General features: G+C 40.0%; 1 protein-coding gene across 4 annotated transcripts in view; it reads right to left on the bottom strand.

The window, feature by feature from the left end:
- usp24 (ubiquitin specific peptidase 24) overlaps nt 1-13,878 on the bottom strand; it is a gene marked incomplete at its 5' end in the record, with an annotated part of 73,504 nt that overhangs the window by 8,020 nt on the left and 51,606 nt on the right. For all 4 annotated transcript variants that reach the window (XM_081379403.1, XM_081379404.1, XM_081379405.1 and 1 more), the window contains 22 exons: nt 35-124; nt 418-625; nt 1,420-1,533; nt 1,892-1,995; nt 2,084-2,179; nt 2,351-2,501; nt 2,578-2,719; nt 3,612-3,736; nt 5,324-5,544; nt 6,835-6,954; nt 7,044-7,185; nt 7,289-7,371; nt 7,460-7,558; nt 7,943-8,068; nt 8,693-8,812; nt 9,942-10,086; nt 10,171-10,285; nt 10,381-10,572; nt 12,805-12,866; nt 13,067-13,227; nt 13,321-13,391; nt 13,478-13,633. In XM_081379403.1, coding sequence (XP_081235529.1) covers nt 35-124; nt 418-625; nt 1,420-1,533; nt 1,892-1,995; nt 2,084-2,179; nt 2,351-2,501; nt 2,578-2,719; nt 3,612-3,736; nt 5,324-5,544; nt 6,835-6,954; nt 7,044-7,185; nt 7,289-7,371; nt 7,460-7,558; nt 7,943-8,068; nt 8,693-8,812; nt 9,942-10,086; nt 10,171-10,285; nt 10,381-10,572; nt 12,805-12,866; nt 13,067-13,227; nt 13,321-13,391; nt 13,478-13,633 — 2,843 coding nt within the window. The remainder of the gene's footprint in view (nt 1-34; nt 125-417; nt 626-1,419; nt 1,534-1,891; nt 1,996-2,083; nt 2,180-2,350; nt 2,502-2,577; nt 2,720-3,611; nt 3,737-5,323; nt 5,545-6,834; nt 6,955-7,043; nt 7,186-7,288; nt 7,372-7,459; nt 7,559-7,942; nt 8,069-8,692; nt 8,813-9,941; nt 10,087-10,170; nt 10,286-10,380; nt 10,573-12,804; nt 12,867-13,066; nt 13,228-13,320; nt 13,392-13,477; nt 13,634-13,878) is intronic.

Raw genomic sequence — 13,878 nt, 5'->3', positions numbered from 1 at the left:
CCTCAATATTCACATAATCAGGCGTCAGCAATACCTGATTGGTTTGCCGGTTGGCTCCCAGAAGGAAGACAAGCATGCGACGATAAGCTGAATGTTTCAGCAGCAGTTGACACGGTCCATAGCCCTGAAACAGATCATCAGTGAATAACTTCAATCTGTTCAATCTCTGTGGCTTTAGAAGACATAAGGTGAGGTCACATTTACAGGTTTTGATGTTCTATTGAATTCTAGTCATTCTAATAGGAATCTGCATGATCGGGAGTTTCAAGTGAGGGTGAAAAGGCAACATTTTTGCTAATGTGACCACTTTTAATGGTGCTTTCTTGAACTTTCTCTTTTCCATTAAGAAAATTAATAGTATGTACATTTTTAAAATATACTGTCTGGTGCCCATAACAGTGACATCATCGTTCTCACCCTCTGAGCAAAGTTACTGAAGAGGCTGAAGTACTGAGAACAGTTCTTGCAGTTGTCCGGGACGTCCTTATCCAACAGAGAAAGCAGCATGTCCAAAAGACAGTCCAGCCCAGCGTCCTGGAAGTACAAAGCACTCTCCAGGGTCTTCTCCAGGATGGTGGCCACCACGACACGGACCTCACGAACACTGCCTTCCAACAGACAGATCCTACAGAGAGAGGAAGACATGTCCTTTATGAGATTCATCCATTTACTTGTGAATGTTTTGCATGAATACTTGGTAGGAGATAATGGATGTTGGCATATCTGAGCTGGTTGGGAGGTTCTGTGGAAACTCTTCCTGCAGAGCCAACTCTATCGTTCTTTCCAGGGAGAAAAGAGTTTGCGAAATTATGGCTCCAGGTCTCCATTGATAAGGGAAACGGTTGCTTGTTTTGTTGGAAGTGTGTCAGAACTTGATCATAAAACAATCCGGAACATTCCCTGGCTTCGGCTGCGGTGTGGACTCGTGGGGTGATATTTGGGGCAGCCCTATCATCCGATACCAACCCGCCAATCGTGTAACAGGGATGCGAATCTCCAGATCACGCTTACACGCTCTACACTGACCCACCTCTCAGGATGTCAGAAAGCAGCTGTGGCTGTAGCAATACAATTATGGCCATACACTTACATAAACACAGGTGTTTTTGGTTTTGGGGGAACTGGAAACAAAAGTGAGGGAACATCTTAAAAACCCTCATGGTCTTTTAGCACAATTTACGGCTCTCCATGCATTTCTTTTTAACAGAATTTAAATGTACAGTGGCCTCAAATCTTATTTGGACAATTAGTTTAAAAGTGTTCTGTATTTCTTTAAAATAAATGGCACTCTCTCTCTCTCTCTATATATATATATATATGATTAAGTGTTTAAAATGTTTAAAAGCCAATGGTGATTCTATTGCCAATGGTGATTCTATTGCCAGTGTTTATACAGAGGATGATGGACATAACGCTCACTTGATGATCTCCCGTCCTTCAGGTGACACCAGGTACTGGACCATCCACTTACACGCCTCGCTACTCTTGGACAACAAAACCTCCACGGTAGCAATCCACTCCTCTGTGTCCACCCTGAGAGAGAAGACGGCAGAGTTGCACATTGATAACATACAATCAGTCTAAAGTCACACTTGGGAGATTCATTTAATGAGATATTGAGATATAGAGATATATGTATATATGTGTATATGTATATATATTTTACTTTGCAAATTTACAGTGCATTACACATTGTTTATTATTACGATTACTTTCTTTCTCTCTGTACTGTATATATATATATATAATTATTAATTATAAAATAAATATTTTATAACGAAATAGAAAATGTTTTCACCACTAACTCTCGTCTTTGTAATAGTTTAACAATAATAACAACAACTGGAACAAGCCTTGAGTTTAAGCACTGTGAACAAAAGCTTTGTCTCACCTGAGTTTCTTTTTGGTTCGCAGGTACGTGTGGAAGAGGAACTGGACAGCCAGCTGCAGACTGGTTTTTGCCATGGCCTGATAAGACGGATGCTTTAACTTTGTCTGTAAAAAGGTAAAGCTCAAAAATGAGTGCAGTCAATATACAGAGCTTACAGAAGAGGCAATAATCAACTGAATTTTCAGTGTTTACCGCATTGACAGAGGCCAGAGACAGTGTGAAGCTGAAGTAATCGCTGTTGTAAACATCTCTGTTCTTCATAAACTTCAGGTTCTCATCTCTCACCATCTATAGAAAAATCAGGTGTGTGTCAAACTTGTCAAAACATCGTAATACCTCAGAACAATATTATCAGGATGACACATGATGGTTCTCTCAACCATTTATATATTTTATTCCAGAAGATGTTGATATTGAACCCAGAACCTTTCTTTTAGTCACAGGCCTTAAAATCTCTACCTGATAGATCCTGGCGGGCATCTTCTCCACAAACAGACCCTTCTTCTCTCCTTTCTTGACCAAGCGTGTGAGCAGGCTGAGGCGGTCGTTGTTGGCTCTGGGAGGCCGTGGGGAGGATTGGGGTGAGATCTCCGGAGAGGACGGGGCTGACCTGAGATTTAGCATAATGAACATTAATAAGTGTGTCCATGTTCAAACATCGATGCAGGAGGAAGACGCTAACTCACAGGGAGAGATCCTCTGCCTCCTGCCTCATGATGCTGACTCGACTCTTTTTGGGCAGGACGGGAGAGTTCTGGTCACTGATGCGCTGGTAGAACAGCATGTAGGCGTTCCAGTAGCGCCGCCGCACATCCGGATAGGGGTTCGCTATAGCATGTGAACACATAATCATAAGAACCCCATGAGTGATAATGAGGATAATGAGGTGAATTTAATCTATCTAGGATAAGTGTAAGATGTACAGTGAAATTGTTTCTTGATACCACAGAAAAAAAAGAATATTCTAGCTAATAACGCAAAGAAACAAATTAACTAAATAAAAGGGGTCCTATTATGCTTTTTAACATTTTCAACTTTTAGCGTGTAAAGTTGCTGTTTGAGCACGAAAAATGTCTGTAAGGTTACAAAGCACAAAGTATCTCTATATCAGTAAGCACTGTTTCTGAACTGCCTGAAACGCTTGAGTTTTCTTTCCGGGAATGAACACCTCATAATATTCCTCATTTTAATAATTCCCAACCAAGGCATACGCAATATAAAGGGGCGAGGCCTGGCTGAGTTGTGTTAGTAGTGTGTTGACACTTGCGGTTATGGTAAGGGTTAAACGTAAAACGCTTGAAACGATTGACCATTCACAGCACACTGGTCCAGCTGACCAATCAGAGAGCATTGTGCTTTTCAGAAGGTGGGGCTTCATAGAGACAGGAACTAAACAGAGCGTTACTGACAGACTGGGAAGAGAGGTGCTGCAACAATGTCAAATATGTGTTTTTTTAACATTAAAACCTTTTCTAGTAGACCCCGAAAACAAGACTTTGAAAAGGGGTATAATATATCCTCTAAGTAAAAGGGCTTGAAGTTTATATTTGTAAGCCGTTTACGTATTTATGTTTTATTTTATAGCTATTCAGTTACTTTTAGGCCTAATTTTGTGTTCATGTTCAGAGGAGGTACTACCAGAAATGTTTATTTTACTGACTTGGTACTTACTTCTGACATAATTAATATTTATGGATTTAAAGAAATATTAATGACTTACACTGGTCGTAAACTTTGGGTCTGTATTCTCCCCCAAAACACTCATACTCCAGAGTCTCATCGTTCATGTCAAACTCTTCCACAACATTGTCGTTAAACTTATACCAGCGTCCTCGTGCACTACCCCTAAAAGGGAAGAGAGCGTTGGAAAAACATGTTATGGATCTTGCTCAGTTCATAGTGGTCACTCAAACATTCCTTCATTCCCTGAAAAAAATAAAGCGCTGGTTAAAAGCGCCATCATGCCGCCAAGCATCTGGGACAGTTTAAGACTCTAATAAAAGCACTCTTGCCAAAAACAGAAGCACGGCCCCCCAGAGACCCATAAAAACACATACATGCACACAGAGAGGGGCAAAAGACCTCCCAGGAAAATTAAGCACATGTTTCAGATATTACAGTTACTGAAGTATTATGGAAATAGACTCCGCAGAACTTCATAAACTTATCGTTCAAACACAAGCTACCTGTGATCCTTTACCAAAAGCTTTATGTAATATTACAATGCATTCTGTAATCTCTTTTTTCCTATCTTGTTTCCTGGTATAAAACTCAAGTATTAAAACCCAATGCAACTCATCTCTCATAATTTGTGTAGTAGACTAAGAACTCCAAAACTTTTCTATCAGCTGAACCCCTTTGACCTTAAACATTTATATATAATTTAACAACACATTCACTTTCATGGTTATCTGATGTTGTTTAATGGTTAAAGGAACACACCGACTTTTGGGGACTTTAGCTTGTTCACCGTATCCCCCAGAGTTAGATAATAAATCCACACACACCCTTTTCATCTCCATGTAACTCTGTCTGACGCACCCACTGCTAGCCTAGCTTAGCACAAAGACTGGAGGTAAATGGCTCCAGCTAGCATACTGCTCCCAATAAGTGACAAAATAACGCCAACATTTTCCTATTTACATGTTGTGATTTGTATTGTCACAGCGTGTACAAATAACAAGGTCACATGAGACACAGCCATCTTCTACTATATTCTCAGAAGGCGAAGCACTGCTACTTCAGTGGAGTGATTCACCCCAACTCTGAGCAAATTCTCTGCTCCTCACCACGGGGCTTCTCAGGCGCTGCAAGCAAATCACTCCGCCAAAGTAGCAGTGCTTCGCCTTCTGAGAATATAGTTCCCAGTATGTATACGGTTAGAAGATGGCTGTCTCATGTGACCTTGTTATTTGTACACGCTGTGACTATACAAATCACAACATGTAAATAGGAAAATGCTGGCGTTTTTTTGTCACTTATTGGGAGCAGTATGCTAGCTGGAGCCATTTACCTCCAGTCTTTGTGCTAAGCTAGGCTAGCAGTGGGTGCGTCAGACAGAGTTACGGCACGCACGGAGATGAAAAGGGTATGTATGGATTTATCTAACTCTGGGGCATACAGTGAACAAGCTAAAGTCCCAAAAAGTCGGCTTGTTCCTTTAAATGATGTGGAGGTAAACATAAAATACTTTTTTAGTAAGCGTTTTATTTTGATAGTTTTCTTTTCAGAGTAATTTATTTTAATAGTTATCTTTTTTTATCAACTCACAAATAACCAGGTGAACTTGAAAAATCCTGTGAATAGTGATCAGACTTATGATTTTTGTCTGATCAACGATAAATTATCTCACTTTTGATCAAGTAAACACCAGAACAGAGCAACATGCTAAAACACATTAACAGACAAGGTCTCTCTTTTGCTGTCACTCACCGGCGGTCTTTGATAAAGGAGTAATAGTGTCCTGCGTGGGCCTGTCCGCTGTGAACCACCACTCCGACCAGTTCATAGTTCTCAGAGATGGTGACCTTTTTCCGAGGCGACCCCCCGGATCCGCCCTCACCCCCCCTTCCGTTATCACCGTGATCCGCGCTTGAATCCTGACGGGCCATTCCTGACACAGTGTATGGCTCCATGTTCAGCACCCAGGGGAACTAAGAGCACACAAAGTGAACAAATTATGGAAATGGATGCAAATCGATTATACACTAGCATTCAAAAGATCGGGGTCAATAAAATTTACTTTTATTCAGCAAGGACACATTAAATTAATCAAAGGTAAAAGTAAAGACACTTATAACTTTCTACTAGAAATTCTACTGACTCCAAACTTTTGAACAGTAGTGTATAACGAAATAATCAACAGAATAATTGAATTTTAAAGGGTTACTTCAGGATTTAGCATTAAGCTTTGTATTAGTAGAAAACCTGTAGTATTTTCGAATTACCATGCTTTCCCCCCTCATATCCCCCTGAGAGGAGAGATTTATGTATTTTTTGTCTGGAAAAAATCCTCCGATGACGCAAAAATCATCATTTTGCGTCATCGGAGGATTTTCTGTCCAGAGGCTAAAGACTACAGCCAGTAGATGGCGTTGTTCCGCATGTTTTCAGCCCGCCCATAGAGGGTGGGATCTCACTCACAGAATGTACACAGTATCAGCCGTCTTTCTTTGGAAGCTAAGCTAGCATGCTCTTGTTCTGTGGAGAAAGCTGAATAATAGGAGAAAGCTGAGTAAGTAGGGGTTACCATCTTCATTTTCCCGGACTTGTCCGGCGGGCGAGACTGTTAAAAATGTCCGGGATTCGGCTTTTGCGTTCTGCGGTCGCCATTCATTGTTTACATGCACACCTCTCGTTTCAATCTAACTGAATTAATTCCGATCGGTGAATCTGACTGTAGTGTTTACATGAACGCTAAACAAGTGATCGGTTGATGTGCGTTTTAACATTGCTAAGAAAATTCCCGCTCCTCCGTGAGAGATGCGAGACCCGGCGCGTCTCAGTATGAAGCCACCGGCCTCGCGCCGTTCTCCCGCGGCCGTCAGCCTCGTCCTGCTCGCCACAGTAAACATGATGAATGGCGACTGTAGAACGCAAAAGCCGAATCCCGGACATTTTGGGTCTCTAAATCCCTGGCAAACTCATCACTTACTTAGGCTAGCCTTGTTGTTTTCAACTGTGCTCTCTAACCGGTAGGCGTGGCCTCCTAAGGCAGCGAAGCAAGTGCATTCTGGGAGTTGTTGTCTTTCATCCACATAAGCCAAAAATACATTTTCTGGCTTTTCTCAGTCTAGAAAGCTCCAAATTCAAAAATTTCTCCACATTTCTTCTACTTAAATGACCTATTTTAAATACACATTCATCTTCCCAGAGGTGAAGTATCCCTTTAAATGATTTATTAGTTGCAGCCGAAAACTACATGACATCAGCAGAGCTCTTACTCTGATCTGCTCGTCGTATTTGATGGAGCGGCCGCTTTCCCAGTCGAAGCCGAATCGCATGAGGTGGATGACCAGCACGCTGGGTAGAGACTTTATACAGGTGCGCTTCACAGTGGTCCGCTGCAACACAAAATGTGAGAGCACAAATGTACATAGATATTTCACTGCAGCTCTTTATTAAGGAGGAGAACAACTGTATCCAACTGTACCTTCTCTTTACATTTCTCGCAGTAATAAGCATTGCTGCCATCCAGGACCTCACCCCTGACGAACTGATCGAGAGAGATCTCCAGACTCTGACAGGACGTCACCCCCAAATTCAGAGCCATGAACGTCTCCTCGCGCTCATACCTACAAACCGTAACCAAACACCAACTCAAGCCACTGTTTTTAAGAAGACTACTTGAAAAATATGTATTTGGAATGACATGTGGGTGAGCAAACAATGGCTCACCTGTGTGGGCAGTCTTTGCATATCTTCTGATCGGAGAAAATGCCCTGGAATGTGTTCTTGAAGATCTGCTCTCGACCAATTTTCTGTAAGGGAGACATTAGGAGGATTACAAACACACTTCAGACTGTGCGCGTACACTCGAGTATGCAGGGGACATCAGGTGCGCTGTACCTTTAGATGTTCATCAAGCTGATCCACCAGACTGGTGAAGAACTCATAGGCATCCTGCTGTTCTCGCACATATAATTCTTTATTCCACATCTTAAAGATCTGCATGTAATGAGAATGATCAAATACTTGCTCTTAATTCTGATGACTGGAGCAGGGTTATTATCATTAACTAAAACTTAAAACAACAAAACATTAACTAAAATACCATATTTGTAGTTCAAATTTAAAGTACAAAAATAACCAAAAATAAACATAATAAAAACTATATAGACATTTAAAAATGACAAAAACTACAGCATATATATATATTATGCTGAAACACTGGACTGATAGGAAGCATTTCACTTTTATCATCATGTATCACTTTAAAATGATCACTACTAAAAATGAAGAAGTATTTTTTGAATTTATAACTTTTTAAATTTAAATAAATGCATACAGTGTATTTTAAGTATGGATGATCATAAAGGTGGTTCTTCTCACCTTCCAGAAGTTCTCAGGTATGTAGTACTGCAGTTTGCTCTCCATCAGGTGACCGAACAGCGACTGAACCTGACAGAACACACTCTCCTCTGGGTTTTCAGCATCATCTTCTATTGACAAGACAGACTACAACACACACACACACACAGGTTTATATTCTTACCCAAAAACTATGATGAAGACCACATTTTTAAAATTTTCTATTTTTATTCATGTGATGACAAAGCTGAATTTTTTCCACATCATTACTCATCTTCAGTGTCACATGATCCTTCAGAAATCATTCTAATATGATGATTTACTGCTCAAGAAACATTTCTTATCAACGCTGAAAACAGTTTTTGTGGAAACCATGATACCTTTTGCAGGATTGATAAATGTAATGTTGGGAGATTGTAAAAGAACTAAAGAATGAAAACTAAGCTAAAGTGCATAAAGATGCAGTTTATAAGAGTGCATGTCTCATTATAAGCAGATGGAACAGCTTGGGCACTAATATCAAAGAATTGTACTAAAAAAAGAAGAAAAAAAAAGTATACCAAAAAAGAACCATCTGTCGAAAAAATACAATTAAATTAAACAAAACAAACTATAATTACACGCATAAAAATCATCCTTTGTTTAATAACCAAAATATGGAGTCAGACAGCTATAAACACTTTGCCAGTTCACTCCTACTACTTTTAGGTTAGGGCGTCACCTAATGGAGAGAGACTGTGCTAACCGTACACTTGTAATAATGAAGTTTACCTCAGGCAAACCAGGCTGCATGTAGAGCTGCTGGAACACTGCATTCATATAGCAGGTCGCCCCTCCGTTCTTCAGCCCCACAAACCCAGACACAGAGCGGCTGTCTACAGGAGGAAGATACTAACACACACATGACACAAATGAATGGAAATACATCTTTTGTAAGGCTTCTTACAGTAGAACATGGCAAAGTCAAAGTCAAGTCAAATCACCTTTTTTATATAGCGCTTTACAATAACAGAGGAAAATAACATGATGCAAACTTCATAAAATATGTGACAAAAAGGTGTAAAGCAGCTCTAAAGACTATAGTGTCATTAAAGTCCGCGTGAACCGGAAGTTGCAAACGACTTTTCTCCAGTGTTGTGACATATTTCCCAGTGAAACGGAATAGGGCAGGGTTTTACTCTAGCACTCCTCCTCTCCATCTCTCACTCATAGCAGACTAACGGTTTGAGGGGAGTGGTTAAGCGTTTCCCAAACCAAGCCGTCAAGTCTACGTCATCAGGGAAGGTCCTCCAATGCAGAGGGGAGGGGCATTTTCAGATTTTGATTAAAGATTTCGAATCCAAAATTTTTTTTTGTGTGGATTGACTTGCATGGATGAATTGTTCACCACAAAACGATCAATTTAGGCAAACAAAGTAAGTATGGTCAATTTTGATTTCATGTGGACTTTAATCAACTCAAGTCAATTCAGTTCAATAATTGTGTGAAGTTCATTATGAAAAGTTTACGTCAGCTATAAGCTGCGAGCTCTATAGAAGACAATAGTGTAGTTAGTCAGCTCGAGTCAGTTCAGTGTTATGGAAGCTTGCTTCTGTCATGGAAATAAAAAAAGGTAATAATGAGTTCTCACAATTCTGCCTTTTTTCTCTCAAAGCAAATTTATATAACTAGATTTTGAGAAATAAAAGTCAGAATAAACTCAAAAAGGCGAGAAATAAAGTCAGAATGGCGAGTTATAAACTCAAAATGGCGAGAAATAAAGTCAGAATTGAGAGAAATAAATTCAGAATTTGGAGTTATAAAGTCTGTGTTCAGTATATTTCTCATAATTCTGACTTTATTTCTTGCAAATCTTTTTAGATATAAACTCTTGCGATAAAGAAGTCGCAATTACCTTTTAAATGTTTTTACTCTGTGGAAACAAGTTTCCATCCAATGTCAATTTAATTCAGTTCAGTTCAATAACAGTGTCTATGTTGCAAAACTCCTCAAAAGACAGAAGGACAGTGAGGACACTCACGTCGAACTCTTTGGTCAGTGATGGGTCAGATTGATGGTGCATGGACAGCAGTTCTTTAGTGATGAGTTGCAGGTTAGTTAGAGAGCTGTCAGCCAACATGACCAGCACCTCGTACGCCGCCAGACGACTGCTGACCGTACTGCACCTGAGAGAAACACACGCACAAACGCTAAAGGCAATTTCAGCAACTTACATGTCAATGCGTGTGAATGTATGCATTTCACCTTACTTTGGGTGAAAGTCGTGGATAGATGCTATAGTGCTAGATGAGCTGTCACTGTTCAGGATGATTCGAGACGCTCTGAACAGGAAGTCGTCCAAAAGCTGCTGGATCAGAGAAGGACCTGCAGCACATTAACAAGAAAAAACATTCTAATCCACATCCGAATCTCCATATGAGTCACATCATGCTGTCATATTTATCGGAAAAGTGTCTGACCAAACTGCTCTTTCTCACTGCCGCAGAGGGACAGCAGGGTTTTAATGAGGCGCAGGTGTCCGGCCAGCAGGATGTTGTCGGCCTCGCTGGTCTCCAGCTCGTTGGTCCAAGTGGGCTCGAAATTATCAAGCCAGCTGATTTCATCCTCCAGCATGGCTGCCGGGCCGATCTGAAGCTGCTCCATTTCTGATGCTGAGAACATGAAACACATGGGGCTGAGCCTTTCCGAAGGAATCAAAAAATGATTCTTAAATTCCCTAAGCAGAACTAAAGTAAAGGTCACCCCCCTAAAAGTTACATTTGGAACTTTCCATATACAGTAAAAGGAACAAAATAGGGTTGAGCAAATGGCTTCATGTTCAGAAAATACTGAGGAGGCCAAAATAAATATATTTAATTAGCATTTTTATGTTCAATTCATTTTTTATATGAAGTACGTAGAATTTGCAACATTGTTAACAAATTATAAATAGTTTTAAAATTATAGTAAAGACAGTAAAGACTATCCTTTCTATTCCGAATAAATGCTGTTCATTGAATTTTCTATTCATCAAAGAACCCTGAAAAAAAATATATCATGATTATTATTATTATCAAATAGCAAAGCAGCATATTAGAATGATTTCTGAAGGATCATGTGACACTGAAGACTGGAGTAATGATGCTGAAAATTCAGCTTTGCATCACAGGAATAAATTACAGTTTAAAATATAGATAACTTTGAATTGTAATAATATTTCACAATATCACTGTATTTCTGATCAAATAAATGCAGCCTGGGTGCAATTGAGACTCAAAAACATTAATTGTATTAATTGCATAGGGCAGATTGGGTAACAGGGTTGCAAATTTTAGCTTAAATCAAGCGATCGTTCAGTAGTGACTAGCTAGTTTGGGGACAAATGTCAAATAAGCTGTTGATACAATTACATTTCACATAGATTAAACAGAAAACACATATTTGTCTGCAACTAACAATAACTTGGGACAAATGTCAAATAAGCTCTTGATACAATTACATTTCACATAGATTAAACAGAAAACACATATTTGTCTGCAACTAACAATAACTTGGGTAACATGGTTGAAGAGTAAGACTGATAAATGCAGACAACACTGCACTAGAAAATGCAATCCGTTTTTTTGTTTTTGTTTTCCCCAAGTGTCACAATTTTAAAGAATGGTACATTTTGTAATAGAGGGAAAAATCATCTGGTAACAGGGTTGCAAGTAAAAATGTGTGAAGAAGCTTAATATTTTAGGTAATTAAATTAGTTAAAGGGATACTTCACCTCTAGAAAGATGAATGTGTATTTAAAATAGGTCATTTATGTAGAAGAAATGTGAAGAATTTTTTTAATTTGGAGCTTTCTAGACTGAGAAAAGCCAGAAAAAGTATTTTTTGCTTATGTGGATGAAAGACAACAACTCCCAGAATGCACTTGCTTCGCTGCCCTAGGAGGCCACGCAAGGTTAGGCTACCAGTGAGTCTCCGTGACGAGTCTGCCTGGGATTTCGGGATCGCCCAAAATGTCCGGGATTCGGCTTTTGCATTCAACAGTTGCCATTCATTATGTTTACTGTGGCGAACAGGACGAGGCTGACGGCCGCGGGAGAACGGCGCGAGGCCAGTAGCGTCATTACTGAGACGCGCCGGTCTCGTATCTCTCAGGAGGAGCGGGAATTTTCTTAGCAATGTTAAAACGCAAATCAACCGATCACTTGTTTAGCGTTCATGTAAACACTACATTCAGATTCACCGATCGGAATGAATTCAGTTAGACTGAAACAAGAGGTGTGCATGTAAACAATGAATGGCGACCGCAGAAAGCAAAAGACGAATCCCGGACATTTTGAACGATCTCGCCCGCCGGACAAGTCCGGGAAAAGGAGGATGGTAACTCCTACTACTCAGCTTTCTCCTACTATTCAGCTTTCTCCACAGAACAAGAGCCTGCTAGGTTAGCTTCCAAAGAAAGACGGCTGATACTGTGTACATTATGTGAGTGAGATCCCACCCTCTATGGGCGGGCTGAAAACATGCGGAACAGCGCCTTCTACTGGCTGTAGTCTTTAGCCTCTGGCCAGAAAATCCTCCGATGACGCAAAATGACGATTTTTGCGTCATCGGAGGATTTTTTCCAGACAAAAAATACATAAATCTCTCATCTCAGGGGGATATGAGGGGGGAAAGCATGGTAATTCGAAAATACTACAGGTTTTCTACTAATACAAAGCTTAATGCTAAATCCTGAAGTATCCCTTTAAAAATTACAAATATTTTTTACTACACTTAACAATATGTAATATATTAAAAAGTATGTGAATAGTTAGAAAAAATAAAAATGGGAGACCAAAACATTTTATTTGTGGAAAGTGCCATTTATATTATATATTTCTATTCAAAATAAGGAAGAAACTCACTGGTCAGGTCATCCAGTAGTTGGCACCTCAGGTCAAAATACTCTGTGCACTGTGAAAGCAACCTAAAAACATGATCATCATTTTAGCTCAGTAGATACTCATCATTTCACAGCTTTACGAAGTTTACACAATATCTTCTTTATTTGTGTGCCTGTTACAGTAACAATCCATGCTTGATTACTTCATTTCAGCAATTTTCTCTAGGTCTCGTTTGTCAGAAATGGTTAAACTGAAGAAATCGTGCATGTTCGGTGTGTCTGACCTTTGGTTAACACCCCTCATGATGCTGGTAGGGGACCAGAGAGGAAGTTGGGCTGTCAGAACCACCTTCAGCAGGAAGAGGTTGGGCTTCTGGAGATCAGGGTACGCAGAGGTGTCTGACTGACTGAGAGTGTACAGCTGATCGCACGCCACACGTCGGATCTGTGAAAGAGAAAGACCTTAGGCATCTGGACATGGAAGTCATACTTAATAAGACCAGTTTCATTTAATCAGGACTCCAACGCAGGCACTGACCTCTCCACTGGACGAGCCCAGCAGAATATCAATGATGAAATCATTCACAGAAAGCAGAGAGTAAAATGAAGCTAGAACAAAAAACAAAGCGATTACATAAGCGTTTTAATTTTTGCTGACTTTTCTTTAGCATATGAGCGTGTGTTTTTTTTCTTACATAGCTGTTGGGAGCGTAGCTGAAGGCATGTGACAAGTAAAGAGAGCGCTTCTCGTGCGATAATAGTGTCTTTGATGGACACACACAGCTGTTTGACGCATATCCCAGCTTGCAATGTGGTGATCTCTCCCTCACTGCCGGAGCTGCAGTTACTTCCTGCAACACACACACACACACACACACACGCAAGAACATGAGAGATGCAAAGACTGAAAGACAGACGTACACTGCAAAAAATGCTTTTCTTATTTAGTATTTTTGTCTTGTTTCCAGTCCAAATATCAAAAAAAGTAGTAAGATGCCATAAGATATTATGTCTTGTTTTCTGGGGAAATAAATCAAGCAAAATTATCTGTCCATGGGATAAGACAAATAATCTTGTTTCTGTCTGAATTAAGATT

Source organism: Scardinius erythrophthalmus (assembly GCF_964197995.2).
Source record: "Scardinius erythrophthalmus genome assembly, chromosome: 11".
In the NCBI taxonomy this organism is placed as follows: domain Eukaryota; kingdom Metazoa; phylum Chordata; class Actinopteri; order Cypriniformes; family Leuciscidae; genus Scardinius; species Scardinius erythrophthalmus.
This window is presented reverse-complemented; position numbering and strand designations above follow the sequence as displayed.